The following is a 27,563-nucleotide window of genomic DNA, read 5'->3' as shown; positions in this document are numbered from 1 at the left end:
TACAAACTGTTGAGGGGAGAGGGTGATGATCTTAAGTTTTGGTTTAGTCTCTTGCAATAAGAGAACCAGCACCATCTACTGAATTCTGAACCAGAACGGATGGAATTTGAAAACAAATCTTATCTTCAGCTGACAAAGTGGGGTGTGTGTGAAGATTCCTCTTGGCTGGCCTCAGTAGATTGGAGATACAATTCTTGTACTCAGTGATTTATCTAGAAAATCGTTTACTAATTTAAGACTGTAGAAATTAGAAGTTAATATCATGCGAATTTCATTTTAAAATCTCTCTAAAATCAACTAATATATTATCAAAGGTGATAAAATTAAATAGCCAATAAAAGCAATGTAATCAAGATTAAAAGCCAGCCTTGTCACCTGTGGTAGATTACTACCTTCCCGTGGACTCAAATCTAACTCAGTTTGGCTCTTGGTGCACAAGTGCCCAGGATACAGAACTTCGGGACTCCATGTTACCATGATTTATGACTGATAAAGGACAGGTCCATTTGACTAATGTAGATCACTGTCCATTTCAGAAGATGTTTGAAATCTAGTTATTGTTGACAAAACTAAACTGACTAAGCTCTTATGAGAAAAACTTTATGTGGAATTATGGAAATGTGTCACTTAAGAACTTCAGAATCAGTCATTTTAACTAACCTGGCTTTAAAAGAGACTCTCAAGAATAATATGAGATAATAATGATAATGATAATAATAATAATAATAATAGTTGCTTTTTTAAGAGCAAGGGGGAAGGAGAAAAAAGTGGTACTTTTTTAACTTAAAACTATGTCAAAGTTAATTTTTGCTTAAATGATTGTATATGTAATACATGCATACATCTTATATAGTATTTGTATATATTATACACATGATACTTGGTATTAAAATGCTGGCTGAAATACTAGTTAAAAAAAAAAGTTAACTCACCTGTGTCCATATCAGGAGTCAACATTTCTGTTTCTTCAGTCTCAATTTCAGTTTCTCCTGTGATAGAACAATAGAAAAGCCATGTCGTTGATGCTATTTATCTAGCCAGAATTTAATCATTAAAATGACTCAAGTCTGATCATTTTACGTATTGCCCTCTTCTTTTTGTAAACAGACTCCCCAAGTATGGCATCTAGTTTCCTTCCTGTAGCTGGGCAACTGTAAAGATGAAGATGAACTCTACCTTGTAGAAATCCCTGCTGGTGTTGGTACAACAGAGTGCTGAGACTCAAGTCCTGCAGGTAAACCACTCGGATCAGGGAAGAAAGAGAGCTTCTCCCCACTTCTAGTTCTTAACATGGTGAAGAGAGCAGCCATTGGTCCTGACTGAGGAGTCCAGGTGGGCATTGATAAGCCACCATACACTGCACATCACCAGGTGCCTCTCTCGGGGACTATGCAGTTAGAGATGTCTTCATGACTTTCTTATAGGAATGGCTAGCTAGCATTGCGGCGTGTGGGGGTTGGGTAAAAATCAAAGAAAAAGAGCACCCTGATTCCTTGCTTACATTTATACAGACCTTTCTATCCTGCCATCTCAGGACACAGTGACAGACAGGATCATAATCCCTACAGCCTGGAGGCCCGCAGGTAGATCCTTACCAACATGCTGCTCTGCTTGGGGTGAAAATATAGCTGGGGACAGAGAAGACCAGTCTAGCAACTTTATTTTGAGACAGTGGTCTTGGATTTTGTTCCCAGTTGTCTCCAGTTCTCTTTGGAACAGACACACAGGGCTCTATTATGTCACATGCCTATGATATGTTTCAGAGTATGAAGGGCTCTGCTCAGAGGCACTCACATGAGTACATGTATAGGTCACAGATGACTAAAACATAACATTAAATGCCCAACAAAGGCAAATAGGGATGGCCCAGTGCCCCTGAAGTGTTCTGGACATTAGAAGAGTAGAAAACTTAGGAAAAATGGCTGGTGCCCTTGGAGATATAAAAACTAAAGATTTTAACTTTGTTACATTTATTTTTGCACACTTGTGTGAGTACTGTGTGGGTGTGGGTGTAAACACGTGTGTGGAAGTCAGAGGACAACTTGAAAGACTGAGTCCTCCTTCCACTAAGTTCTGGGATTGGACTCAAGTAGACAGGAGTGGTGACTGCCGCCTGTATTCCCTAATCCATTCTTCTGACCCAAAATGAAGACGTTCTTTTCAACACACTTCCTCATGGCTGGAGCTAACAGACAGCAGGATGGCGGAATGGACATGATACTGTGATGTGTGAAGCTGACAAAGGGTTAATATCTAGACAGTGGAGGGGACTCCTGCAAATCAGTAAGAGAAAGGAATCTAACATAAAGCCGAGGTGTGAGGAGTGAGAAGATGAGAACAGGTGAAAAACGCACGGCAGGAGGAGGAGCCCTCGGAACCAGCAGATCTTGAATTCGACCTGAGCCATTGCCTTTTATCGGAGTCCGGGTGAATAATGAACAGCGCCATCACGTGGCCATGGACTGCTAGCACAGTGTCGGGATGGATAGCATTCTACGATGTTGAGTGAGGAGGAAGTACAGACAGGGTCGCTGGATGTGAGAGCTGCTACTTAGCTCTAGCGAAGCATATTTGGGTGCTACTTGTCAATCAGAGAATTGCTTACCCCAAGATTTAAACTCTCCCCAAGAAGATGTTTCAAAGGAGTTCATACATCTGGGAAAGATGTTGATCACAGTGTGCTGGCGGGCTGATAGTTCATTGCTCAAAAAAGATTGAGCAAACTGAGAAAGCCGAACACATATTTTAGGAAGTGGTTAAGAGCAACAGAGTACACAGACACATGGCAACGTGGACAGAGCCTTCAAACGACGTGCTTCGGAAAAGAAAGCTAAGAGGGAACACGAGACCTCCAACACAATGGAAGATGTGTGGTGAGCTGAGCAGGACACACTCAACCACACTGCAATGGCCGTCAGCAGAACCCGATCAAGAAACAGGAGTAAGAGATGAGCGGACATGCCTAACAAACACTCAGTGATGGTCACAGAAACAGACCTGATCACTCCCTACCCCATCACTGACATCTGAAGGGAAGATGAAGAAGGAAAGAAAGGAGAGAGAAAAGGGAGAAGAGGAAAACCCGAGTGAGCAGCTTGGGAGCGGTGAAAATGACCAAAGAGACGGAACATAAGGTATTAACTGAGAACCGACGTTTAGGGCAAGTGTTGATTCTCAGATGGCTCATTTCCAGGAAAGAAATTCTAAAGAAAATCACCAACTGTTGACTTTATGTGGGTTCGGGACTTGAGTCATTTTCTATGAATAACTAAGCAAGGAGTGGCTGGGAAAAATGGGGCAGGAGAATCTACTAGATAGATTTGAGAATGCTGTAACGACAGCTATGCTTTCTGTGCTAATTTTGTGATAAAATGGCTCCAAAGAGATGGAGGTCTGGAGAAACCCAGTGTGGTGGTTTAAATATGCTTGGCCCAGGAAGTGGCACTGTTAGGAGGTGTGGCCTCGTTGGAGTAGGTGTGGCCTTGTTGGTGGAAGTGTATCATTGTTGCAAAGGTCTTTAAAAGCCTCTCCTAGCTGCCTGAGGAACTAGTAGTCTTTTCGTGTTTGCTTTTGGAACAAGATATAAAACTCTCAGCTCCTTCTCCAGCACCATTCCCGCCTGGACACGGCTGTACTCCTGCCCTGATGATAACAGACTGAACCTCTAAACTCTTAAGCCAACCCCTACTAAGTGTCATCCTTTATAAGAGTTGCCTTGGTCCTGGTGTCTCTTTACAGCAATGCAAACCCAAACTAAGACACCGAGTTTATAAAATTAATATCACAATATGAAATGTGTTATATTTCATCATTTCATCTGCTGTCAATTTCTTTAAAAGCTTGGTTTTGAGAAAATAAAATAAAGAAGACAGGGGAGATATTGAGCAGGGGTGGCATGTGTGGGGAAGTCCACAATGTGGGTGGTTTTCCCATGACTGAAAGTTCATCACACTTCTTCCAGCTAAACTGACCAGAAAACTGGAGTCTTGCTTATACAAAGCTCATATCATACTCAGTTCATCCACAGCACAGAAAGACAGTTAACACCTATGTTACTGCAGTATACCAGGATATAAAGGCTTACCTTGATCTGAACGTGCAAGGCCTGAAGAAAAACAAAACACAAAGGCAGGATTTTACCACAGGGGGAATAACTTAACTGTGTGAAAAATAAAACCTACACCATGGTATTATATCCCAAAATATAATTTTAATTTTTTCTATTAAAAATGGACGTACCTTTATGAGTTTTACGCTGTCTGTCTTCTAAAATCAAAATAAAACGTTATGACAAGGAGGTTATTTTTAGTAAATAAAATATATGCAAACCACTAATATTTCAGAAACAATGTAACAACTTAAAATTAAGTGTTTTAAAAAAGTCAGATAGCATGACATATTATCTTAATGTTGATTCTAATAGTTTTTAATCTTGCATTTAAACACATAGCAAGTTCAGGGAATTATTTTAAGTTTAAAAAGAGATTAGTATTTTATATATATATATATATATATATATATATATATATATATATATATATATATATATATATATATATATCTTCGCAGTACTCCAAAGCAAGCTTACTATATACAGTTCTACAAAATTATAACAATATTTAATTACACTGACAAAGAGGGGCATCCTGGTTGGTTTTTTGTTTTGTTTTGTTTTCTTTTGTTTTTCAACTTGACACAAACCTAGAGTAGCTGAGAGGAGGAAATGCAGAGAAAATGCCTCCAGGAGATTGGGCTATCCGCAAGTCTGTGGGCACGTTCTTGTTTAATGGCTGATATGTAGGGCCCAGCCCACTGGAGGCAGTGCCATCCATGGGCAGGTGGTTTGAGTTGTAAGAAAACAAGCTGAGCAAGCCATAGAGAGCAAGCTACACAAAGCAAGCCATTAAGCAGCATTCTTCCAGAGCTTCTTCTTCTGTTCCTACATGTGGGTTTCTGCATTGACTTTTTGCAGGGATGAAGTGTGATCTGAGAACAGGATAGACTAAACCTTTGTTTTTGGTCATGGTGCACAGCACTGGAAACCCCAACTATGGCAGAAAACGTCTTTTTGGTTTTTTTTTTTGTTTTTGTTTTTTTTTTTTTTTTTTTTTTTTTTTTTAGGAACGATCTTTTATTGGGGTTCATATTGAAGGTTCATCAATCCTTCTTGGCCACCACTTTTCTCATGGCTGTTCTCTTGGCACAGATATGTGTGCCCACCCTCTTCTTGATGAACTTGAGTGTACTTGTCCTTGGACACTTTGAGCAACTCCATTGCGCTCAGCTCACTGGAAGCAAAGCTGTACTCCTCCCGGATCATGTCCCGCATGAACTTGGTGTGCGCTTGGTGAGGGTCCCCAAGCGCCAGATGTCTCGGCTTGCTGATGTTCTTCTTCACCTTGTGGCCCTTGTTGAGGCCCACAGCCACAGGGTAGCGCAGGGCCATGGCTGCTGCTCTTCAATGGCTGCCGGGACAGGAAGGCAGATAACTTCTAAAACATAAATGCAATCAAGAGATGATACAAACTTGCTTTGATTTAGTGACGTTGATATGGCCACTTAATAGTCAGTGCCACACTGGTTACACATCTCTGCTCTCATTTGCTCTTTAAAAAAAGGAAGTAATACTGAAGGTGGTACTCATCCTAAGGTAGGGCAATTGAAGTGACAATCTTTCACTACTGGTAACCCTTTCTACTCAAGTGAAGGTACTTTACTGAAGTGGAAATTTCTGGTTTCTTTAGAAATTCAGTTGTGCCATGTAATGTTTTTCTGGAAGCTGTCTTGTGAGTGGATGTTTTGCTAAAGCAAAACACATGAGAGAATGTTTTGCTGGAGATTTCTACAGACATGTAGAAGAGCATATGATGTTTTGCTGGAGCAGATGCTTGGGAGGCTACATGTATTTAGAAAGAACATAAATACAGTCCCACAGACAGTGGGAGGATGCTCTTACATTGCTAGGCCTTGCCATGCTTCACAGGTTTTCCCTGGCCATGCATCACTTTGCTGGTCTTTGCTGGTCTTCATTTTGTAGAGGGAAACACATCAAAAAACTTCTCAGGGCATTCAGGCTGATTCTTGCTGCTTCTGCTGACTCATGCACTTCAGTGGAGCCTTGTGGTTTCTGCTGGATTGAGCCACTGCTACTGATTTGTGTTTGGTGTTTGCTATTGGACTGGACTCTGATATTCTGACAACAAAGATTAGAATTGCTCCAAAGAACTACTTCTACATAAGTCCATAATCCCCTTTTCCTATTAACTGTCTTTCTCTGCTACCTCTGGTCAGTGGGCTAGAAGGGATATTGAAGCATTTAAGAACCCTAATTAAAGTAGGTCTTGAAAAATCTAAGCCTACATTTTACCCCAGCTGTTCAGATGCTCTTTAAAGGAGATGGTTTAATCTGATATCCTTAAAAGGATTTTAAAATATATTTTTATTAAAAATAGTTTTTTTTTCACATGACATATTTTGATGGGTTTTCCTCCCCTAACTCGTCTAAGACCCTCCTCTCCCACCCAACTCTATGCCATTTTTTCTCCCCTCCCTCTTTAGGAAAAAACAAGAAAGCAAACAAAAAAGCAACCCTCCCCCCCACACACACACACAGAGAAAGAGAGAGAAAAAATATGTTTAAAGAACTGATTGTTTCGGTTTCCTTCCTGATTGCTGTGATAAATTCCCTGAAAACACAAACAAACAAACAAGTTGGGGCTGAAAGGGTTAATTTTAGCTCACAACTGCAGGTTCCAGTCCATTATAACAGGGAGACAAAGTTATAAGAACTTGAAAGAATTGACCATATCAGATCTATAATCAGGAGCAAAGAGGAATCAATGCATGCCTATACTCAGTTCTCTTTGCATCCCCCCTTACACAGTTCAGAACTGCCTGCCTAAGGAATGCTACCACCTACAGTGGGCAGGTATCTTCCCTCAGTGTGATCACAATAATCCCCCACAGACATGTTCACAAATCAACCCTATCTAGACAATTCCTCATTGAAATTCTTTTCCCAGGTGATTCTAGACTGTGTTGTACTGACAAGTAAAACTGTCACACTGACAATAATGGAAAATTAAGTCTAGTAAATCTAATACTGGAATACCAAATAATGTCCTGACATAATGTCAGTCTATGCACATATGTCCAACCTTTACTCCTTACACTCGAGAAACTTGTCCTAGGGCATTAGAATACAAAAACAGACCGATTCTACTGAAAAGATAAACACTGCAGATCAACATAAGTATAAAACCTATAGGAAACAGTGCTAAGTACTTCCATGGATGCTGGAGCTTCCTGGCTCCATCCCAGAGTTTGCTGCGCCTGTGGCATCCTAGCTCATGTTGCATGACAGCATGGCAACAGCCTGGAATTTGCCAGGGTGAGCATAAAAATGGCAAAGGCCATATGCCAGGGTTTCCTTCTCCCTCTCTGAAGCTGATTGTAAACATTTGCAGGCATAGCGCTGGAGAAGTCCCACACTTTCCTCATCCCTCTAACTACACTGCCATCCCTCTTCTCTCAGGCCAGCACCCTTCAAGTTACCCTTCACTGCACATCTGCTTCCAGCCCCTCCAGCCAGTTGCACGCCTTCAAAATAGATCCAGAATCTAATGGGGTCGGGGGATAAGTGTAAGCAAAATACCATGATCTTTATGTTTGAAAATATGCTAACTAATAATATTAGTTAGCATACAAAATGAGTTTGAAAACTCATTTTGTATGCTAACTAATAAAAATTTAATTAAATTTAACTTTTAAGGCGCACCACATCTATTTATTTACTTGGGAGGTCCTGTTATGACATACTTGAGAAAGTCAGTGGACAACTTCTTCCATCATATGGCTCCCAGAGATTGAATGCAGATCAGCAAGCCTAGCAGCAGGCACCTTTGCCCACAGGCCAGGCTTGTGGATTACCTTCACAGCTACTCTCGTCCTCGCCGGTGATGCAGTCCACCTCCCCATCGCACTCATACTGGTTCGGAATGCAAACTCCCGACTTGCAGAGGAAAGCTTTGCCTTGGCAACCTGTTCCATGACAGCAGAAGTCATTTCCACCATTAATCTATCAGGGAGGTAGGGGCTGAGGCAAGAGCGCGGTGATAACGTGCCTATAGAGCACATAAAGGCCACGGGTTCAATCCTCAGCACACAAACACCATATTCACACGCACATAAGAAATCTTACATTTAGCAATGGAGCTGTCGTGACACTTTTCGTCATGGTGATGAATGTGGCGGATTTGAGAGGTGGATTTATCCCCCTACCTTTGCAACACAGCTCATCACTTTGATCTCCACAGTCATTGACACCGTCGCAGGCTTTCTTCTGAGGAATATGCTTCCCATTCACACACTGGAAGGACTGACTTGTTGGGAAATCTGAAAAGCGGACATTAGCTTCATGGAATTTATTTGCGGTTTTTGTGGTGTGACATCGGTAACATATTACAGGGGGTAGCTAAGACTGAAGAAAGATGCGACTCTAGAAATGATATAAAGGAATGGGCTTGGCGGTACTCTCCCTAGTTGCAGCACCCTGGAGGTTGAGACAGAGGCATCACAGCAAACCCCAGGTCAGCCTGAACTAAATAACCTGCTTATGATGGTTTCAATGAGAATGGCTCCCATAGGCTCACACATTTGAATGCTGGTCTCTAGGGAGTAGAACTGTTTAAAAGGATTAGAAGGATTTGGTGTGACCTTGTTGGAGGAAGTATGTCATTGGGGGTAGGCTTTAAGGTTTCAAAAACTCAAAACAGGACCTGTGTCTATCTGTCTTCTGTCTGTCTGTCTCTCTCTGGCTACATATCAGGATGTTGCTCTCAGCTACTTCTCTAACACCATGCCTCCATATTGCTGTGTTCCCTGCCATGCTGATAATCCCCAAATCCCTGAACTGTAAGCCAGCCCTTATTCAAATGCTTTTCTTCATAAGCCTTTCCTTGGTCATGGTGTCTCTTCACAGCAATAAAATCAGTTACTAAGGCATTACTAAATGTTGGTTGTGTGTGTGTGTGTGTGTGTATGTGTGTGTGTGTGTGTGTGTGCAAATTTGCTTTCTTTGGGATAAAAATGCCTTTTTTTTTTTTTGCCGTGGATGAGGTTGATATATACACTTAGGTCTGGTCAGTGTGCTGAGAATACAAGTACCGAGTGCCCAGCCATAAACAGGACCTATCTGTATCACCCTGTCTGAGGACAATTGCCCAGGGACAACTGTGGAAGGGGAGCAGTGGTGGAAAGGATATAAGAGCTGAAGAATGGGAAGAATGCTGTGAAATTCTGCCATCTGCAAAAGACAGATGCTCGAATCCATGCACAAGGCCTGAACAAGACACGATCCTTCAACATTTCATCATAGTCAGTAGAGGTGTCCACAAAACCTACAGTCCCTTCCTGAGGAACTACTGGGAGGACCAGAACAGCCAAGGCCACACAGTAAGATCCTATATCTAAATGAATAAATAAATAAATAAATAAATAAATAAATAAATGAGAATTTTAAAAATGCAATGAAAGCAAAAGGTAGATTTGGTAAGAAGAAAGGGCTGACATGGAAGCAGAGAATAATAAAGGTCACTAGTGGGTAATTTATTTCTGTAATAATCATACACAATATATTACATACATGTGTGGTTATTAAAATAAGCACCAGTACAAGTAAGCAATCCGAAGATAAAACAAATCATTAAAAGTATTGGTTTATAGGTCAGAGGACTCAGCCTAGAGTCCTCTTGCTGCAGCAAACTACTATTTCCCTCTTATTGTTTTGCTCTGGCACTAACCCAACCTCTGGTCTTTGGACACACATGGACCAGACACTTACATGTTCTTTGATTTTTCTTAGCATTGAAAAAGATATGATTCTGGTCCTTGTCCCCATACATATGGCAAAATATTTCTAAGTTAGGATAGCAGAGCAGTGTGGTTGTGATTTCTGGGGAAACTGAGGCAATAGGGTGGTCACTTAAGCATGTTAAGGAAATAGACATAATGTACATAAAATTAAATGCTCAAAGAGGTGCCAAGATGTCACTTTATGGTTTATCTGCTATGGTTATTTGAATCCTCAAGTTCAAGGAGGCAAAGAGGATAATTTTTCTTTCACGTGGGAACCTGGATGGCAGGTTTTGAGTGGCAAAGAAAGAACAGCAAGGGATCCCAAATATAAGTTCTAAACCCAAAACTTAATAGGGGTGTCATTGTCTCCTTGACAACTGCACATCCATCATTGTTTATTTACTATAGGCTTCTGTGAAACACGCGATCTCCATGGGAGTACTCTACTGACCTTCATCCTGTGTGTAACACACTACACCTGCCAAGCCGTGGGGAGACTTAGTTCTCTTGGAGAAGGCACACTCCGCCAAGCTGGTCTCTACTCCCCGGCAACGTACGTGCAGGCATTCAGTGGCGTTTATATGGAGACTGACGGGTATATTAAACCTTCCGCGAATGTCACGAACACCCCTGCAAAGAGAATGAGTGGAGAGTGGATGGGAGAACAATTCAACTTTGTGTTTATAACCTTATCATCGGGAGTACGGCTCCACAGAAAACATTTCCCCCAAATGATTAAAGACTCTAGAAGACACTAACATTGTCCTCTCTGCCGTAAGGTCTCCACTTTAGCCTGAACACCTCTGGGGTTTTGTAAAGAGTAACTAAAATAATCTATTTCAACCAGCCAGTCAGGGTTGAAAACACAGCAAACATCAGGGAGTGTTGTTACCCCGATGTTACTAAGAAGGATGTTTTCCTCCCACCAGACAAGGTCCTTCCTGGCTTCTCCTTATCATGCCATTTTGTTCCTTCAAAAGGACAGTCAGTTGTCTGATCAGAGGATGCTGGACGTATACAACAGTAAATGTTGGTGCAAATAATATCTTTTCTTTTGAGAAGTCTTCACACCTGCTCCTGCTTTGGAAGACTTACGTGGTTGATCTCATTATTGCTTAAGATCATATCCAGCAGATAGGCATGGCCTCCAGTAAAGGGATGGGGCTACCCACCCATCTCAAAAATGTTAACCCAGAATTGCTTCTGTCTAAAGGAAATACAGGGACAAAGAGTGGAGCAGAGACTGAAGGAAAGGCCATCCAGAGACTGCCCCACCTGGGGATCCATCCCATATACAGACACCAAACCCAGACACTATTGCAGATGCCAAGAAGTGAATACTGACAGGAGGCTGACATGAATGTCTGCTGAAAGGCTCTACCAGAGCCTGACCAATACAGATGTAGATGCTCACAGCCAACCATCAGACTGAGCATGGGGACCACAATGGAAGAGTTGGGGGAAGGACTGAAGGAACTGAAGGGGTTTGCAAACCCATAGGAAGAACAACAATATCAACCAACCAGACCCCCTAGAACTTTCAGGGACTAAACCATCAACCAGAGAGTACACTCGGGGGGAGGGGGGAGCTATGGCTTCGCTGCATATGTAGCAGAGGATGGCCTTGTCTGGCATCAATGGGAGGGGAGGCCCTTGGTCCTATGGAGGTTTGATGCCCCAGCCTAGGGGGTGTTGGAGGGGTGAGGCAAGAGTGGGTGAGTGGGTGGGAGAGCACCCTCATAGAAGCAGGGGGAGAGGGAGGGGATGGTGGTTCATGGAGGGAGAATTGGGAAGGGGGATAACATTTGAAATGTAAATAAATAAAATAACCAACAAAAAAAAAAGGGGGGGAAAGATTTGGGAGGTCAACTTGTTTGAATTCTAACAGTTCCATTTGGCTTTTACAATAAACTGTATCTTTGATTGACCCTTAATAGTATTAAGGCTATATTTTGGCATCTATTTGGAGATTAATTATTGTGGTCAATTTTGACATTCTCCTTAGGAAAGCACACTGCTGGCTGTGTCTATGATAAGGAACATTTCCAGAGAGAACTGGTTAGGTCAGGAGACAGCTCTGACCTAATGGATGATTTAATCCCTTGGTGTGTTCATTATACGATAGTCTTATTTGGGATGTCAAATGGGTGGAGTCTCATTAGAGGAAGTAGGTCAGTGGGGCATATACTTGGGGGCCAAATCTTGTCTTTGGCCCCTTTGGGTCTGTTTGTTTCTTGTCTACCATGAGAATCCTTTGCTACATGTTTCTATCACTATGACAACCTGCCTCATCTCAGGCCTAGGAATAATGGACCTGCTGGAACCGAGAGGCAAATACCTATTTTCTGTTAAGTTTCTCTCCTCCATGGTTTTTGCTAGCACAATGCAAAAAGTGAGCAATATGATGACATTCTTTGAGTTTTCAGTTTGTTCAAAATGTGTGAGGAGAACCTTTCTCTGTTTCCCATCAGCCCAGAAATAATGACTCACAGTGAGATGTTATTCAGTCGTTTCCAACTTCTCTTTAGGGGAAAATGGATTAAAATGAAAAGTTGAACAAAGATGCATCAGAAGTGGAAATAGCAATGAAATACTAATTGAACATAAGTAACGGATTAACTAGAATGAAAGGCAGAAAGAGAACATAAGAGGGTATTTCTAGTTTCTAGTTTCTGAGTCCATCATGAAGATACAGAATAGTCATACCAAAAAAAAAAAAAAAGGCCACTGGAGGCAAGTTGAGAAATAAAGACTGGAAAATTATACAAAATGTGACAAAAATGTAACAAAATGTGACAAAGGGGCTGGGCTGTAGTTGGTTGGTTGTGTGCTTGCCCAGCACAAAGCGCTGCAGTTCATTTCCAACACTACATCCGCCAGGTGTGGCGGCACAGGTCTACAATCAAAGCATGTTTGGAGGTGATCACAGGAGGACATACACTGAAGGTCAGCCTTGGCTCCATGGTGAGTTTGAGGCCAGCCTGGGCTACAAGAGATCCTGACTCAAAAACAAAGCCAAGAAAATATATTAAATGCCAACAATCATCATCAGCTGAAACCAGAGAACTTAGGCAATTTATGGGAAAATGAAAAATACCAAGGAATTAAATGACCACTCATTAATGCCATAGCCAACGTTTTAAAAATGCACTTCCAGTCCTTCAAACCTTTCTGACCCACCCGTGAACTCACACCAGCTCAACATCTACACAAGATCAAACCAGTAAAAATTCCAAGTGGGAGGGGGAGAGACTCATGAGGCCTGGCCCCTTCTGAGGAGCCATTGGCAATTGATAGCAATGGGGTGGGGGTAGGGAGGTAGTCATTTTTTTTAGTGGGTGTGACCACTATTCATGCTCGAGTGAATGGCTTTCCGAATTCACTGATAGGACTCCGTGAATTATAAAAAAGTGAGAGGGGGAAAAAAGAAAAGAAAAAGCGAAATACATGGTGTTGGGAGAAAGGAGTGGTGCAGAGACAATAAGGAAGGATGAAGCCAAAAAATATCATAGCCCTGTATGAAATTCTCAAAGAGTAGGGTTATATATAAAAGAGTAGATTTAAGGAAATGAAAGAAAGGGAAAGATTATCATTACCAACCTGCTTATTATAACAGATATCTATGTCATAGACCTCTGGATATAAGTATTTAAAATCAAAGGTCAAATTTCAACCTGTTTTAAGATGATAACCATAGAGGGACAGTTTATAACAACAACACAGTTAACTAGGAGATCAATAAGCAATCATTAATTAGAGTCAAACCAATGTATTGATTTGTAAAGCGCAGAAGACACGTCAAAACTGCATTCAAGGGCTGAGGAGATGGCTCAGTGGTTAAGAGCACTGGTTGCTCTTCCAGAGGTCCTGAGTTCAATTCCCAGTGACCACACAGTGCTCACAACCATCTGTAATGGGATCTGATGCCTTCCTCTGGTGTGTCTGACGATAGCTATAGTGTACTTATATATAACAAATAAATACATCTTAAAAAACTGTAGTCAAAAGGTGTTAGAAAATTGGGATGTGTTATGAATTGAACCATAAAGTGTCTCTTACAGAAACCGATAGAGAGCAGATAAAGCATTCCCAGAGGGAGACTGTCCCTTAAATACTTCTGTTACTAAAGTAAGAGCAACTACAAATGGTTTGAGCTAAACGTTCAACCCAAGGGGCTAGAAAACAAGTCAAAAGTAGGCCTAGGACTGAATTGCTTCATGGCCATGAAGCTGAGGCTCCATCCCAGCACTGCCTTCTTCAGTACCAACAAATAATAATAAAAGAAGGGAATTAGGTAAGAAAGGGGATCACTGGGGATAACAGCAAAGAGCAAGAATGTAGAAAATAAGTAAAAAGATAAGACTAATTAAAGGCACCTCTGCGAGGCTGACAAAGAGTGAGAGAGAGAGAGAGAGAGAGAGAGAGAGAGAGAGAGAGGGAGAGAGGGAGGGAGGGAGGGAGGGAGGGAGGGAGGGAGGGAGGGAGGGAGGGAGTCCTAAATAAACAGTAAGATCAGAAAAAGCAGATGCCATTCTAGATGCATAAAAACAGAAGTGTCCGTGAGGTGTGAGAGTGTCCTCACAGGACCTGCTGTGCTCACTCAGACGTTCAGTTTCCACCACAGTGCTGGGCGGTGGGTAGACAGCACTGTAAGCAATCAAAGAGAAAACAGTTGGAGATAAATTGTGAGGTAACTCCTCTGAGACCAGCACTCACAGTGGAAATCCAAGGTCGAAGCAGGCCATGTTGGCTTCCACTACGCTCCAGCTGTTTTTACAAATGAACATTTTCTCATCCTGGTCCGCAAGTTGGACTTGAACAATTCCCTCCTTTTCTGTGCTTCCATAAATTAAGGAAACATTAAACTTTCCTGAAATAAAAAAACAAAAATAGAGGATGGACACGATTTCAGTATTTATTTTCTCTCCTTTTCAGGTATCTTTATTAAAATATCTAATTTCAAAATAACTTTGGACGTCATAATGATTTTAGCAAGTGACGCGCTAATATTCTCTGAGAGCCAATTCTCACACCAACCCTTAAAGATTATTATACACACTTCAATACAAGACTTGGTAAGGAAGTGGTGAATTGGATTTTGCTTTATTAACTGTGGTGGTTTGAATGTCAATGGCCCCACAGAATCCGTTATTTAAATGGTGGTCTCTGGTTGGTGGAACTGTTTGGTTAGGAGGTGTGGCCTTGTTGGAGGGGATGTGCCACTGGGGCAGTGTTCAAAAGATCACACCAGACCCAGTCTCTCTTTCTCCCTCCCTCCCTCCCTCCCTCCCTCCCTCTCTCTCTCTCCTCCCTCTCCTTCCTCCTCCCCCTCCCTCTCCCCTCCCCACATCTCCGTGTCCCTCCCCCCACCCCCGTGTATACTAACAGAGGCCAGAAGAGGGTTTTGAGGGCTTTGACTCTCCTGCACACAGGAGTTACAGGCAATTTTAAGCAACCCAACATTGGTACTTAGCATCCAAATTCTGGCGCTCTGGAAAAACAAGGAGGGCCATGGCTCTAGCCCCCTCATAGCAAGACCTATCCACTGAATACTGAATGGATTAGCCTGGTGACTAATCCCTTTAACCAAGCAGAAGTAAAAGTGGAGAGATCCCCATGGGAGAGCCACCTTGGAGCCACCTGACTGTAGGAAAGGCTGTGATCCCATGGCCCCTGTTTGTCGCTTCAATCACTACTATCTAGAAACAGCTTATAAACGATGGGTCATGACCCTACACGGGGTTCCTTAACTGACTGTACACGGCAAAAACTTGTAAAAGGCTCCTGAAAGCACAAACAAAAGTTAATTAGAAATTAAACTTATAGCTGGCCAGTGGCGCTGGATTAATCCCAGGGATCAGGAGGCAGAGGCAGGTGGATCTTTATGAGTTTAAGGCAAGCCTAGTCTACAAAGAGAGTTCTCAGACAGCCAGGGCTACACAGGACTAGATCTGTCTTTTAAAAAATGTGTAACAAGTTTAAGGATTTTTCTGGCAGTGCCTGGCCATGTTGCTTCACGTGACTTCACTGCAGGCCGGGTTCCGAACACTCGACACTTTCACTGAGCATGCGTCATTGTCACTCAGTGCGAACGAACGCTACCAGACGTACTTGGCTAAGATCCGAAACTACTGTACCTTTCTCCCCTTCTGTACATACAAAGCTTTTTGATCATACAGAATCATAATGGTTTAATTACAGAAAACAACGACTTCTAGAATTTTCCTGCCATCATTTTTAACTGGTGTGCGTTTTTAGATTGGATTATATCAGAATGTTTTTTTTTTTTTTTAATTGACTTCGGCGGTGTATTTTTTTTTTAAACAAGTGAATTTCGGCTTGAGATCAGTACAGAATCTCCAACGATTTCTGAATTAGTCGCAAACATATGTCTGCCACATTGTACTATGTATTTATGTGAAACAAAATTCTCAGCACTGATGAACTCTAAAATCAAAATATTGGAAAAGCACCGACGATGATGTTCTACAGTGTCAAATATTCAGGCAACACTTAACTTGTGTAAAAATAAGCACACCCACGTGTCCTTGCTACTTTGTGAGTTCTTCCTTTCCCACCCTTTATGGCTCCAGGTTTCATTTCTTATCACAATATTGGAGAGAAAGAAGGGTAGAGAGGTAGAGACCCGAATCTATTTTTTCTTTTGTTTCGTCTTTGAGCATGACTAACAAACCGCACCCAATTCTCCTGAATAACCAACAACTATGCTGGGCTCCAGTACTTATAAGACCCTCTGCAAAGTTCCCAGAATTCCAAAGGTCACATAATCACCAAGACTATCTGCAGCTGGCAAGACCACGCCCCTGCCAGAGCATGAGGCAAATCATAGTCAGCTGTTGCACACACAGTCTGAAGCTGCCCCAAATCCCTACACCTGGGATATTTTCAGAGACTTAAAATCTTCAGGAATGAAAAGGAAATCATGAATGGAACAAAGTTTCAGAAGCCCTGTTCTAAAGAATTTTACATTGTCTTTAGAATATTTCACAGCGAAAGCATTTTGTGGCTGAAAGAATGGCATATCGCTGCCCTCTTGTTCGAATAGCTTTCCTACCTTCAGCTGCACACGTTCCGTTATTTGAAAACTTTATCTCTGGGTGAAGACATTCAAAACTCTTCTGGTGACAGTATGTCGGGAAGCTTCTTCCATTGGTGGCACACACCAAGGTGCCAGACTTTGGGCACTGGTAAGGAAGTTTGCAGGCACAGTTTCCATCGATACATCTCTGCCATGGCTGACAGAAGACTTTGTTACAGGAACGATGCGTGTATTTTTGTTGTAAACATTTCCAGTCTACCGGATCCTCCAGAGGCAGATCTGACTCTGGCGAGTACTGTGAAGAGGGAATAACAAATGAATGTTTTCTGTGCTCTCGGAATATGAGGAAGTGAAGGGAAAGAACAAGACAGACTCAGGCGGCAGCACCGGTGAAGCCGTGGGCTGTGGTTTTGTGAATCAGACAACCTGACTCCCAGCCCCAGTTTTAGGCAGGTTATTCTCCTGGAACGTGAGTGTTCTTATCTGCATGGTAAGGGTGATAGCGCCTACTCATTTCGGTTTTATTTGAAGGATTAGAAGCAATATCACTAATGGTTGCCAGGTTCCGGGAACACAATTAATTGAGCTATTATAAAGAGGCTGGGATATAAGTGTGCCTTATTAAAAACCCAGGTGACAGTAGGTGCTGGCAAGAATGTGGAGAAAGAGGAACATTCCTCCATTGCTGGTGGGATTGCAAGCTGGTACAACCACTCTGGAAATCAGTCTGGCAGTTCCTCAGAAAATTGGACATATTACTACCTGAGGACCCAGCTATACCACTCCACATCCAAAAGATGCTCCAACATATAATAAGGATACATACTCCACCATGTTCATAGCAGCCTGATTTATAATAGCCAGAAGCTGGAAAGAACCCAGATGTCCTTCAACAAAGGAATGGATACAGAAAGTGTAGTACATTTACACAATGGAGTACTACTCAGCTATTAGAAATAATGACTTTATGAAATTTCTAGGCAAATGGATAGAACTAGAGTGAGGTAAGACAGTGACAAAAGAAAACACATGGTATGTGCTCACTGATAAGCAGATACTAGCCCGAAAACTCTGAATAACCAAGAAACAATTCACAGACCTTATGAAGCTCAAAAAGAAGGAAGGCCAGAATGTGGATGACTCATCAGAAGGGAGAATAAAAAGCACTCAAGGGAGGAAATACAGGGACAAATAGAGGAGCAGAGATTGAAGAAAAGATCATTCAGAGGCTGCCTCACCTGGGGATCTATCTCATATGCAGCCACCAAACCCAAGCACTATTGCTGATGCCAAGAAGTGCTTACTGTCAGGAGCCAGATACAGATGCCTCCTCAGAGGCTCTGCTAGAGTCATACAGATACAGTTGAGGATGCTTACAGCTAACCTTTGGACTGAACAAGAGTCCTAATGAAGGAGCTAGAGAAAGGACTGAAGAAGCTGAAAGGGTTTGTAACCCCATGGGAAGAACAACATTATCAACCAACCAAACCTTCCAAAGCTCCCAGGGACTAAAGCACCAACCAATGAGCACACATGGAGAGACCCATGGCTCCAGTTGCATATGTAGCAGAGGATAGTATTGTCTGGCATCAATGGGAGAAGAGACCTTTGGTTCAGTGAGGTGTGTTTTCCCAGTGTGGGGGAATGCCAGAGTACTGAGGTGGGAGAGGGTGGTTGTAAGAGGGAGCACCTTCATGGAAGCAAGGGGAGGGGGGGGATGGGAGCGGGGGAGGGGAAATAACATTTGAAATGTAAATACAAAGAATATTCATTTAAAAATTAAAAAAAGAAGTGTGCCTTAGAAGAGATCATTGAATCCTAATGCCATGGTATGGAGTGACAAAGTAGATGCTGAGTGCAGTCTCATGGGATTAATTAATTCTGTTATTAAATGCAAAACTGCTTAATGAACTACTAGTACATGTAAAATGAGGCAAGGGTGAGTGTGACAGTCTCTGTCTTTTAAGGGTTTGATTCTCTGATGATAACGAGATAGGGACATACAGTATATAACAGATTAGTGTGGAACAAATGTGCTGCAAAGACAGCGTGGTAGTTTAGGAGATTGGGGTGGAGCATGTCTTCCTAGGTCTCTTAGAAGTCGCAGCACATGAGGGAGGCCAGGACGAAGAGGCTGGTGCTAGGAGAAGGAACACTGCACAATGCATATTCGGTTTAGCAAGCAGCCCTAACCCTGGAGTGAAGACCACTGAGGACTGCCGAAGAGCCGTCACTGGCTATGAACCTGGGGAAACAGAGGCAGCGAGAGCGCAGGTGATGGCTTTGCAAAGCATCGGGCAAGCTGAGGCAGGATCCAGTACTTTCATCCATGTGGGGGTCATGTTGGTTTCCTGGGGAGTGATGGATAATGCTAACCCTCCTCCAGCACCACCAAGGACCGTTTGGCATACATGTACCAAATTCCATTAATGGCTGGGCAGTGGTGGCGCACACCTTTGGTTCAGCACTTGATTGATCTGTTCAGCTTGCCCCATCCTTAGGTGAGAGCCCTGCTTCTGATGGAAAGCGATGGGTTGGATACCCCCAATTTCTAACCCAGCTAATGTTCTGCTTAGATTGAAAAGTGGGTTGTTTATGAGTCCCTAATAATGAATTATTTCAAATTATATAGGAAATTCAGTGCTGTCTTTATCAGTTTGGGCTTTTTATTATTATTTTTTAAAAACAAATATCCCTCCTTTCCCAGAATGCAGTTGGAGCTGGTGGGAAGATGGCTGCACAGTATGGGCAGGAAGGAAGGGATCCTACATGCTTATCTCTAATTGCTTCAAAAATAGAAAATACTATCTTGAAATCAACTTTATTATTTTGCCTTGGAGATAAAAAAAAAGTATTGGCCTAGTTAGTTTTTCCAGAGGTCAGGATCAGTAGTATATATGTGACAACAAAATTTGCTCTTCTCCCCCCCCCCCACCACACCACTGTAATTCGCATCTAATGGTCCTATAGCCGAACTCCACAAAGAAGCGATTTAACTTGTCCCCAGGCCTCAGTACTGTAAATAATACTGCAGTGAGTTTCCTTATTAATACACGTTTCCCACAAATGCTCCTTCCACCTAGCAGACATGTGCCTGGGGGTGCAATCACAACTCTAAAACATAAACAGCGTTAATACTGGAAGGCATTACTTTGTTTTTCTCAGCAGAGGTTTTCTCTCTTTCATGCTTGTGGCTCGAGGTAAGAGTTCTCAGCCTGCTGCTCCTGCAGCCTTGCCTGCCACCTAAGCTCCTGCTGCTGTCCCTCTACTTTACCATCAGGGATTTCTTACCCCTGGGAACTGTAAACCCCAATAAACTCCTTTTTCTATATATTACCTTTGTCATGGCCGTTGCTTGTTTGTTTGTGAGACAGGGCTCAGTATGTAGTTTTGGCTATCTTGGCACTCACTATGTAGACGGAGCTGGCCTTGAACTCACAAAGATCTGCTTGCCTGTCTCCCAAGTGCTGGTTGATTAAAGGTTTACAACACTACACCCGATGGTTATGGTGTTTTGCTGAAGCATCAGAAAAATAGTTAATATAAATCTCAAGCAAAGCAGCTTACACAAACAGATGCATAAAAGCACAGTGACGTCCCTACGGAATTCTTAGAATTGTTGAAGCAAATAGATCAAACATAGCTATTGATCCAGGGACAACAGAAACTTTGAAATGATAAAGCCGACTTTCACTAGTGTTCTAGTTTGCTTTCTTTTCCTGTGATAAAACACAATCCAAGACAACACTGGCTTACAGATTACAGTCTACCACTGAGGGAAGCCAAGTCAGGAATTCAAGGCAGGATCCTAGACAACTGACTCACAGACCATGGTGAACAACCACTTCCTATTGTCTTGCTCGACTACCTTTCTTTTAACATTCCAGGCACACCTGCCCAAGAGATGGCACTTCCCACAATGCACTGGACTCTTCCCCATCAATCATCAATCAAGACAATGCCCCACAGATCAATTTATCAGAGGCAGTTCTTCAACTGGGGGTTCCTCTTCTCAGGTATGTCAAGTTGACAACCAAGGCTAGCCATAATTGGCCAGAGTATTCCAAATACACACATAAGTAGCAAGAGATAGGTGGAGCTCTTGGGGATGCATATTTGTAACTGCAAAATTCCCTGTAACGCTTGCAGGAGCAAGAGCCATGTTTAAGAAAGGAAGGAACATCAAAAGATGAAATTAACAAGTGCATGGATTTAAACACCATTGTGTGACCTGCCACAAGGAATAACCAGACCTAAGATAGGAAGCCCTGATCCAATCTCCAAATTGGGTGGGGCACCTATTATGGAAGCAATCCAATGATCCTTCTGCAAGCACATGAACTATTAAAGAAAAAGAAAAAGGGATACCCCCTACATACATAGAACTTTTAGGCATTTTATTTTATTTTTAATTATGTGTATGTATACATGAATGCAGATGTCTGTGGAGACCAGAAGAAGGCATCTGACCCCTGGAACTGGAGTGACAGGTGGTTGTGTGCTACCTGATGTGGGGATTGGGAACTGAACTCCAGAAGAGCATTAAACACTCATCGTTTGTGAGCTATGTATCCAGACCTGCATAGAATTCTTACAGAGCATAGATGTCTTAGTCAGGGTTTTATTGCTGTGAACAAACACCATGACCAAAACAACTCTTACAAAGGACAACATTTAACTGGGGCTGGCTCACAGGTTCAGAGGTTTAGTCCATTATCATCATGGTGGGAAGCAAGGCAGCGATCAGGCAGACATGGTACTGAAGAAGGAGATGGGAGTTCTGCATCTTGATCCAAAGGCAGCAGAAGGGGATTGGGTATAGCTTGAACTTAAACGAGACCTCAAAGCCTGCCTCCACAATGGCACACTTCTTCCCAAAAGGCTGCACCTTCTCCAGTAAGGCCACACCTCCTAATAGTGCTATGGGCCAAGCATTCAAACACAGAGTCTCTGGGGGCCGTTCCTACTCAGACCCTCACGGTAGAGAACGAGCGATTCACCAAATGCAGGGCTTAGTGTTCATGCTCAAGAACAAGTCCTGCAGATCACGCTGATGCCACTGTTCCTGTCAGAACTTGCTTCACGGAGCCCTGGTGACTAGGACGAGGAGAGACACACACTGTTGGATTTTCTCATTGGCATAAGGCCTATTACGTGATTTTGAATATAAGCTTCCCAAACTTTCTGAAAGGACAAAGATTCAGGAAAAGCTTCAAAATATTACTTTCTTACTTCTTAGACTGTCAAGTGAGAAACATCCTAAGAGAACCATTCCCTGCATGTGCTGAATGTACTATTCAATCCCTGGGATGAGATTTACTGGAATCTATGCCAGAGTGAGCCTGAAGAACGGACATCTAACAGCCTTGTATCCTCTAAGATGAAACAAACTAAGAAACCTTTGAAGAGGTAAGACTGGGCACATGAATGGATGGGAGTCTGGGACGGGGCAAAGGGAAGAATACATAAACATTTACATTTGTCTCACATGAGTTCCAAATGCGAGGCCATAACCACTGAATAACATACTAAGAAATGTATTGAACTTCTACTGGCCACCTTCCTTGTGTTTGACCTCAGTTATCCTCTCTGGTCCCACTTTACATCCAATTTTACTAGTACAGAAGCTGAGACTGGGGACATTAGCCAGATTATGGAAGATAATCGACCCAATAGTGTCAAAACATAACTCAACATCCAGACTAGAGATTTCAGTTGACCTATAGTTCTGGATCTTAAAAATGCATTTTCCCCTTCCATACAATCATAATGTCATCCTGAAAAAAGTCACACATACTAAAGAACTTGCGTGTGATTGTGTCCAGATACCCGAATGAGTGGATGAGTCATGCCAGCCATCCTGTTCTTTTAAAAAAGATTTATTTATTTGTTATACGGGAGTACACTGTAGCTGTCTTCAGACACATCAGAAGAGGGCATCAGATATCATTACATGTGGGTGCTGGGATTTGAACTCAGGACCTCTGGAAGAGCAGTCAGTGCTCTTAACTGGTGAGACATCTTTCCAGCCCCCAGCCATCCGATTCTAACAGGCCTGCCACCATAGGATGTGCACAGTTAGGAGTGGTCCCATGGAACAAGAACTTGTAAAGATGAGTATGTAGTGGTATCATGTCAAACAGCAATGGTAACAGGAGCCTCTTTCTTACCATAGAAAATGGAATTTATAGTTCAGTGAAGACACTCATCTGGGTAAGGATAGGAGAGCACAAAATGGAGATGCTTTTTCAAGAAGTCATTGCTGCTGCTGCTGCTGCTGGTGGTGGTCCTGCTGCTGATGATGCTGGGAATCAAATCCAGGACCTAGCACAGGCTAGACACATGCTATAACACCAAACTACATGCCAAGCCACATGGATCAACATGGAAAGAGACTGTTAAACATTTAAGAGAGAGAAATTGAACATACTAGAAAGATTCAGGTTTATCAGAAGCTGTCCTGGAGTCAGGGGTTATTGCCTGTTACAAGCAGCAGATATCAGGTTATCTGCCTGTTCAAGGATGCAATAGAGAGAAGCAGAAAGCAACGGCAATGGCCAAGCCTGGGAGGCCCTAGGCTCCTCTCAAAAGGACCCTGATTGCTGATTCTTGGGATTTCACAAATATTGTCTAAGAATGCTCCCAGCAAGCTTGGGAAGATTTCTCAGTGGGTAAAGGGCTTTCTGTGTAAGCAAGAGTGCTTGCCTAAGTTTGGAATCCTAGTCCCAGTATGAAAGCCAAACATGATAAGATTGAAGAAGAGATGTGAAGTTTGTCTTCAGTTTTCCCAAAACAGTCAAGTGAGTGAGTACACATGTATAGACCACTCACAGCACACACAAGAATGTTTCAACAACTGGGAGGGAGGTTGACTGGAGTTCTCTCTACTCTCAGACCCAAAGAAGGTTGGGTCTCTTTTATAACACAGAAGAAGAAGTCCTCATTTATGAATGTGTTGTGAAGGACGTGATAAGTCAAACATACCAGAGCACACAATATGATGCTACCAGGGTAAAGAATAACATTATAGGACTATTCAAAAGGTGACTAAGGGATACACAGGCATGTGCCAAAAAGCAACCCACAGGGCTCCCCTAATAGCAAAAAGAGTTTAGTGCAGAGGCACCAGAGCTGGAGAATATTGGCAATTTTATATTATTGACTTTACTATAATGCCCAGAGCCACTAGCAATTTTATTGCTTAGTAGTGTTTGTGGATGCTGTGGTTGGGTAAAAGCTTTGTCCTGTGAGTCTGAAAGGGTTTCTGAAACTGTTAAAAACCTTACTGAAATTCAGGTTGTGTCCAAGTGGCAACGGAGCAGCCTTCATGGCAAAAATAAAGTGGAGAAGTATTTGGTGGCTCAGGCTTTCATCGGGAATTACATATTCTTGGTGACCTTGATCCACTGGCCAGGTGGAAGAGAGAAGTCATATTCTCTGTTTGGATCTAAAGGTCCATGTGTTGAAGCCTTGGTTCCCAGCTTATAGTGTGACAGGAAACTTTTAAATGGGCCTAGTAGAAGGAAAGGATGTCACAGGAAGCAAGTTAATATTTTTAAAGGGGACGTCAGGACTGTTATCTATTCTGTCTTTTTGTTTTCTGATCTTTATGAAGTAAATGGGTCTTCTCTCCCACACAGCCCTGCTGTGATGTACTGTGAGGTCATGGGCCCAAACAGCAGTTCCTGACAACAAGGGACTAAGATACCTGAAACCTTTGTTTAAAACAAAACTTTTCTCCTTATAAGTTGATTAACTTGGAGATTGTTTTTTGCATAGTGAAATACAGATACTCTTAAAAAAACACTTCAGTTTCTCTAGAATCTGTTTTGACTTGGGCCCAGACTTTGCCAGTTGTCTTTCTTGCAGAGTGACCTACACAGGTGGTTCAACTGATTCCTTATTGATTGGGAGATTTGTAGGGAACTTGAAAGTGATGGAATTTTAGGCGTGCATAACCACTGAGAAGTAGTCTCACTGCTAGACAATAAGGCTGCTTCTAGCAGCTAATGTTTCCTTCAGATGGTCTCCTGTACAACTTCTGCCCTACAGACTGGGTCTTCATGATGTTCAGGAAAAGCAAGCATCAAGATCAGAGCCCTTATCCTTCGGCTAGGCTTCTTTATGAAGTGCTCTCAATGGCCAGTCTTTGGTGGGACTGAAAGACGTCAAGCCACAGAGTCATCACATGTGAGTTAAATTTATCTTGCAAAAGTTATGACTCCACCCATTCCCCATCTATAGGGACATTACAGGAAAAAGGAAACTGTGCTTTGGAAAACACCAGGGCTGAAATCACTTAAGCTTTGATTGGCTTCAAACTCTAGATATTAATTTCTCTAAATGAGGGAGTGGATTCCTGATTGGTCTCAGGTTCAGAATAGTCTACCAAAGCTAAGTGCATAAATTAATTAATAATAACCCGATGGGTGATCTACTGTGTGGGTTCCTATTGCTTAGTCAATGGGGATGGTTGTCTAATACTAACTTCCTACCTGAATAGTTCCAAATGGATTTTATATTCCAAATACTCCCAAATAGTTCCGAGTAGTTTCACCCCTTCTAACTCAAGTCTACACCCTGGTCTGGTAGGAAGTAGCTCAAAATCAGTCCTTGCAATGAGAATGAGACAGGGGAAGGGTGGGAGCACCTTACCCGGAGGAGAATGTAGGAGACACCAACAAACCCCAAGCCACTCCAGCCTGTGTCTACTTTTAGTTACTTTCCGTAGCTCAGCTCTGACGTGTGGGCTAGTGTGGTAGCTGTGGGGGGTGTTGGATTATGTATGCCTAAACCAAGTGTTTTCTCACCCCCAATCACCTGCTGCAACCCTCAGCTGTGACTAGCTCAGAGCCTTTCTCAGAGGCAAGACTAGTTCCGGTTGGCTGAAGTATGACAAGCTCTCTCTCTTGCGATCTGCTGTTTCTGTGAGGAGCGGATTGCATAACAAAGGTGAAATATGGGTCACTCCAATGGGGGACAAGTCATAGTTAAAATACTTGCTCCCCGGTCTGCCTGAAAAGGCTGCAGTAGATCCTTCTCACCGAATATCAAATCGAACCCGCAGTCATGGTCCAGTGTTAACCTCCCACGTTCCATAGTCTCTTCCTGACTCTCAGCTCCGGGTGATCTCTCCTCTCACTGAAGTTGGTTGCATCTGGTATTTTTACCACCTTGACAATTAGCTGTCTAGAGATATTTTGCAATCCTTTTCTTTACAATAGTATGTAAATGATACATATTTAGGAGAAAACTATACTACAAATTTTGATCGTTCTTGGACTCGTGATGTGTGGCGGCATCCTGTTGAAAGCAGGAACGCAATTCTCCACCAGCCACATGATAATCATCAGGTGAGCAATTTCATCTTGCCAGGATACCTAGACATTGTGTTTTGATTCCCTGACGTGGATACAAAAATGCCCAGTATTCAGAACAATGTTCAACAAACCCCATATTATAATTAGTGCTTCATAAAATAGGCTTTTATAGAGTGATTTTTGCCCAACGTCAGTAGTGCGCTTAGAGCATGATTAAATTCGGGTGGGTTACCCCGTGAAGTTCAGTCACTTTGCTACATTTCCCACTTAACAACACTTTCAGTCTGTAGTGGGTTCAGCAGGCTGTGATCCCATTTCAAGCAAAGATGATCTTTACAATCCTGGAACAGTCCCCTTGTTTTGCATTTTCAAAGGTAGTTTACATCTTGCTTATTGTTTTCCCTCTGACACATTTAATTATCTTTCTACAGTTTCCTTGAAAGGATAGAAGAAAGAATCTGCCTTATCATTTCCCCATCGCTGTCATGGCACATGCAGGGGACGAGTGATGATTTATTGATTTAATAAAACAGTAAATTATGGCAATGAATCAACCAAGTTCTTGTTCAGCTCAATGTTTATGCACATGTACAAGCGTATAAAATATTTCCTTCAGCTCCTTTTACCGAGATAATAATACAGAATATCTGCTACTGTGTATTTGCGTTCTTAACAACGGACCTAATGCAATGCTTACATCTTCATCGTGTCTTCTGAGAATTTTCCTGTATCTGCATAAGGTCTTTAAAAGGTCTCGTGAAAAAGACTTTCCATAAAAATCGCATCACTCACCTTGGAAGAACTCAAGTGGAGATTCAAGAGTAGCAAAACAAGATGAGCGAGCTTCATGCTGGAGGTGTGCAGCGCTGCGTCTCCACGGGAGACCCCTGTCCATCCCAGATACGCTCCTGACATTTAATATTTAACCACTGAAAAAATATTTAAAAAGGAAAAGCCGCCTAATGAGCTTTGTACTTTTGAACTGTTAGAGGGTTTGGCTAATAGCCAGAGTTTTACCGTAACTGAAACAAAAAACCAGCCTTCCCAGCAAATAGCTGAGGCAGGCCACCAATAGGAAGTTTTCACACCAGGGGAGACAGATTGCTCCATCTTGGCCCAGACAATTCCCCCCATTTGAATCTATTTTCCAAGGCACACAGTAAGTACCATGGAAGTGACACCCCCCCCCTTTTGTGTCATTTGATAAATAAAATTACACTCGTTGGCTTAAGATTAAGGGGAGATCTGTGGCAGCTCAAATGCTGCGCGTCTGCGTTCTCTAGGGACAAGACTCCTGTCAGGCATCAGTGCCCACGGAAAAAAAAGGA

At 42.5% G+C, this 27,563-nt stretch overlaps 1 protein-coding gene across 7 annotated transcripts in view; it reads right to left on the bottom strand.

Annotated features, from left to right (window-relative positions):
* Window positions 1–27,142, bottom strand: part of CFI (complement factor I) — a 43,492-nt gene extending 16,350 nt beyond the window's left edge. For 2 of the 7 annotated variants that reach the window (XM_080916380.1, XM_080916381.1), the window contains exons 1-7: window positions 27,028–27,142; window positions 16,931–17,210; window positions 14,572–14,725; window positions 10,307–10,485; window positions 8,281–8,394; window positions 7,900–8,040; window positions 933–1,025 (exon numbers count right to left, since the gene is read on the bottom strand). In XM_080916380.1, the coding sequence (XP_080772506.1) occupies window positions 933–1,025; window positions 7,900–8,040; window positions 8,281–8,394; window positions 10,307–10,485; window positions 14,572–14,725; window positions 16,931–17,210; window positions 27,028–27,084 (1,018 nt within the window). In that variant the 5' untranslated portion in view covers window positions 27,085–27,142. Of the gene's footprint in view, window positions 1–932; window positions 1,026–4,084; window positions 4,106–4,239; window positions 4,267–7,899; window positions 8,041–8,280; window positions 8,395–10,306; window positions 10,486–14,571; window positions 14,726–16,930; window positions 17,211–27,027 lie in introns of all 7 variants that reach the window. The other 5 variants (XM_080916383.1, XM_080916384.1, XM_080916379.1 and 2 more) reach the window with 4 other exon arrangements.
* Window positions 27,143–27,563: the final 421 nt, after the last annotated feature.

This window comes from Micromys minutus (genome assembly GCF_963924665.1).
Source record: "Micromys minutus genome assembly, chromosome: 4".
In the NCBI taxonomy this organism is placed as follows: Eukaryota; Metazoa; Chordata; class Mammalia; order Rodentia; family Muridae; genus Micromys; species Micromys minutus.
Note: the sequence above shows the minus strand (reverse complement) of the source record. Positions and strands in the feature narration are given on the sequence as shown.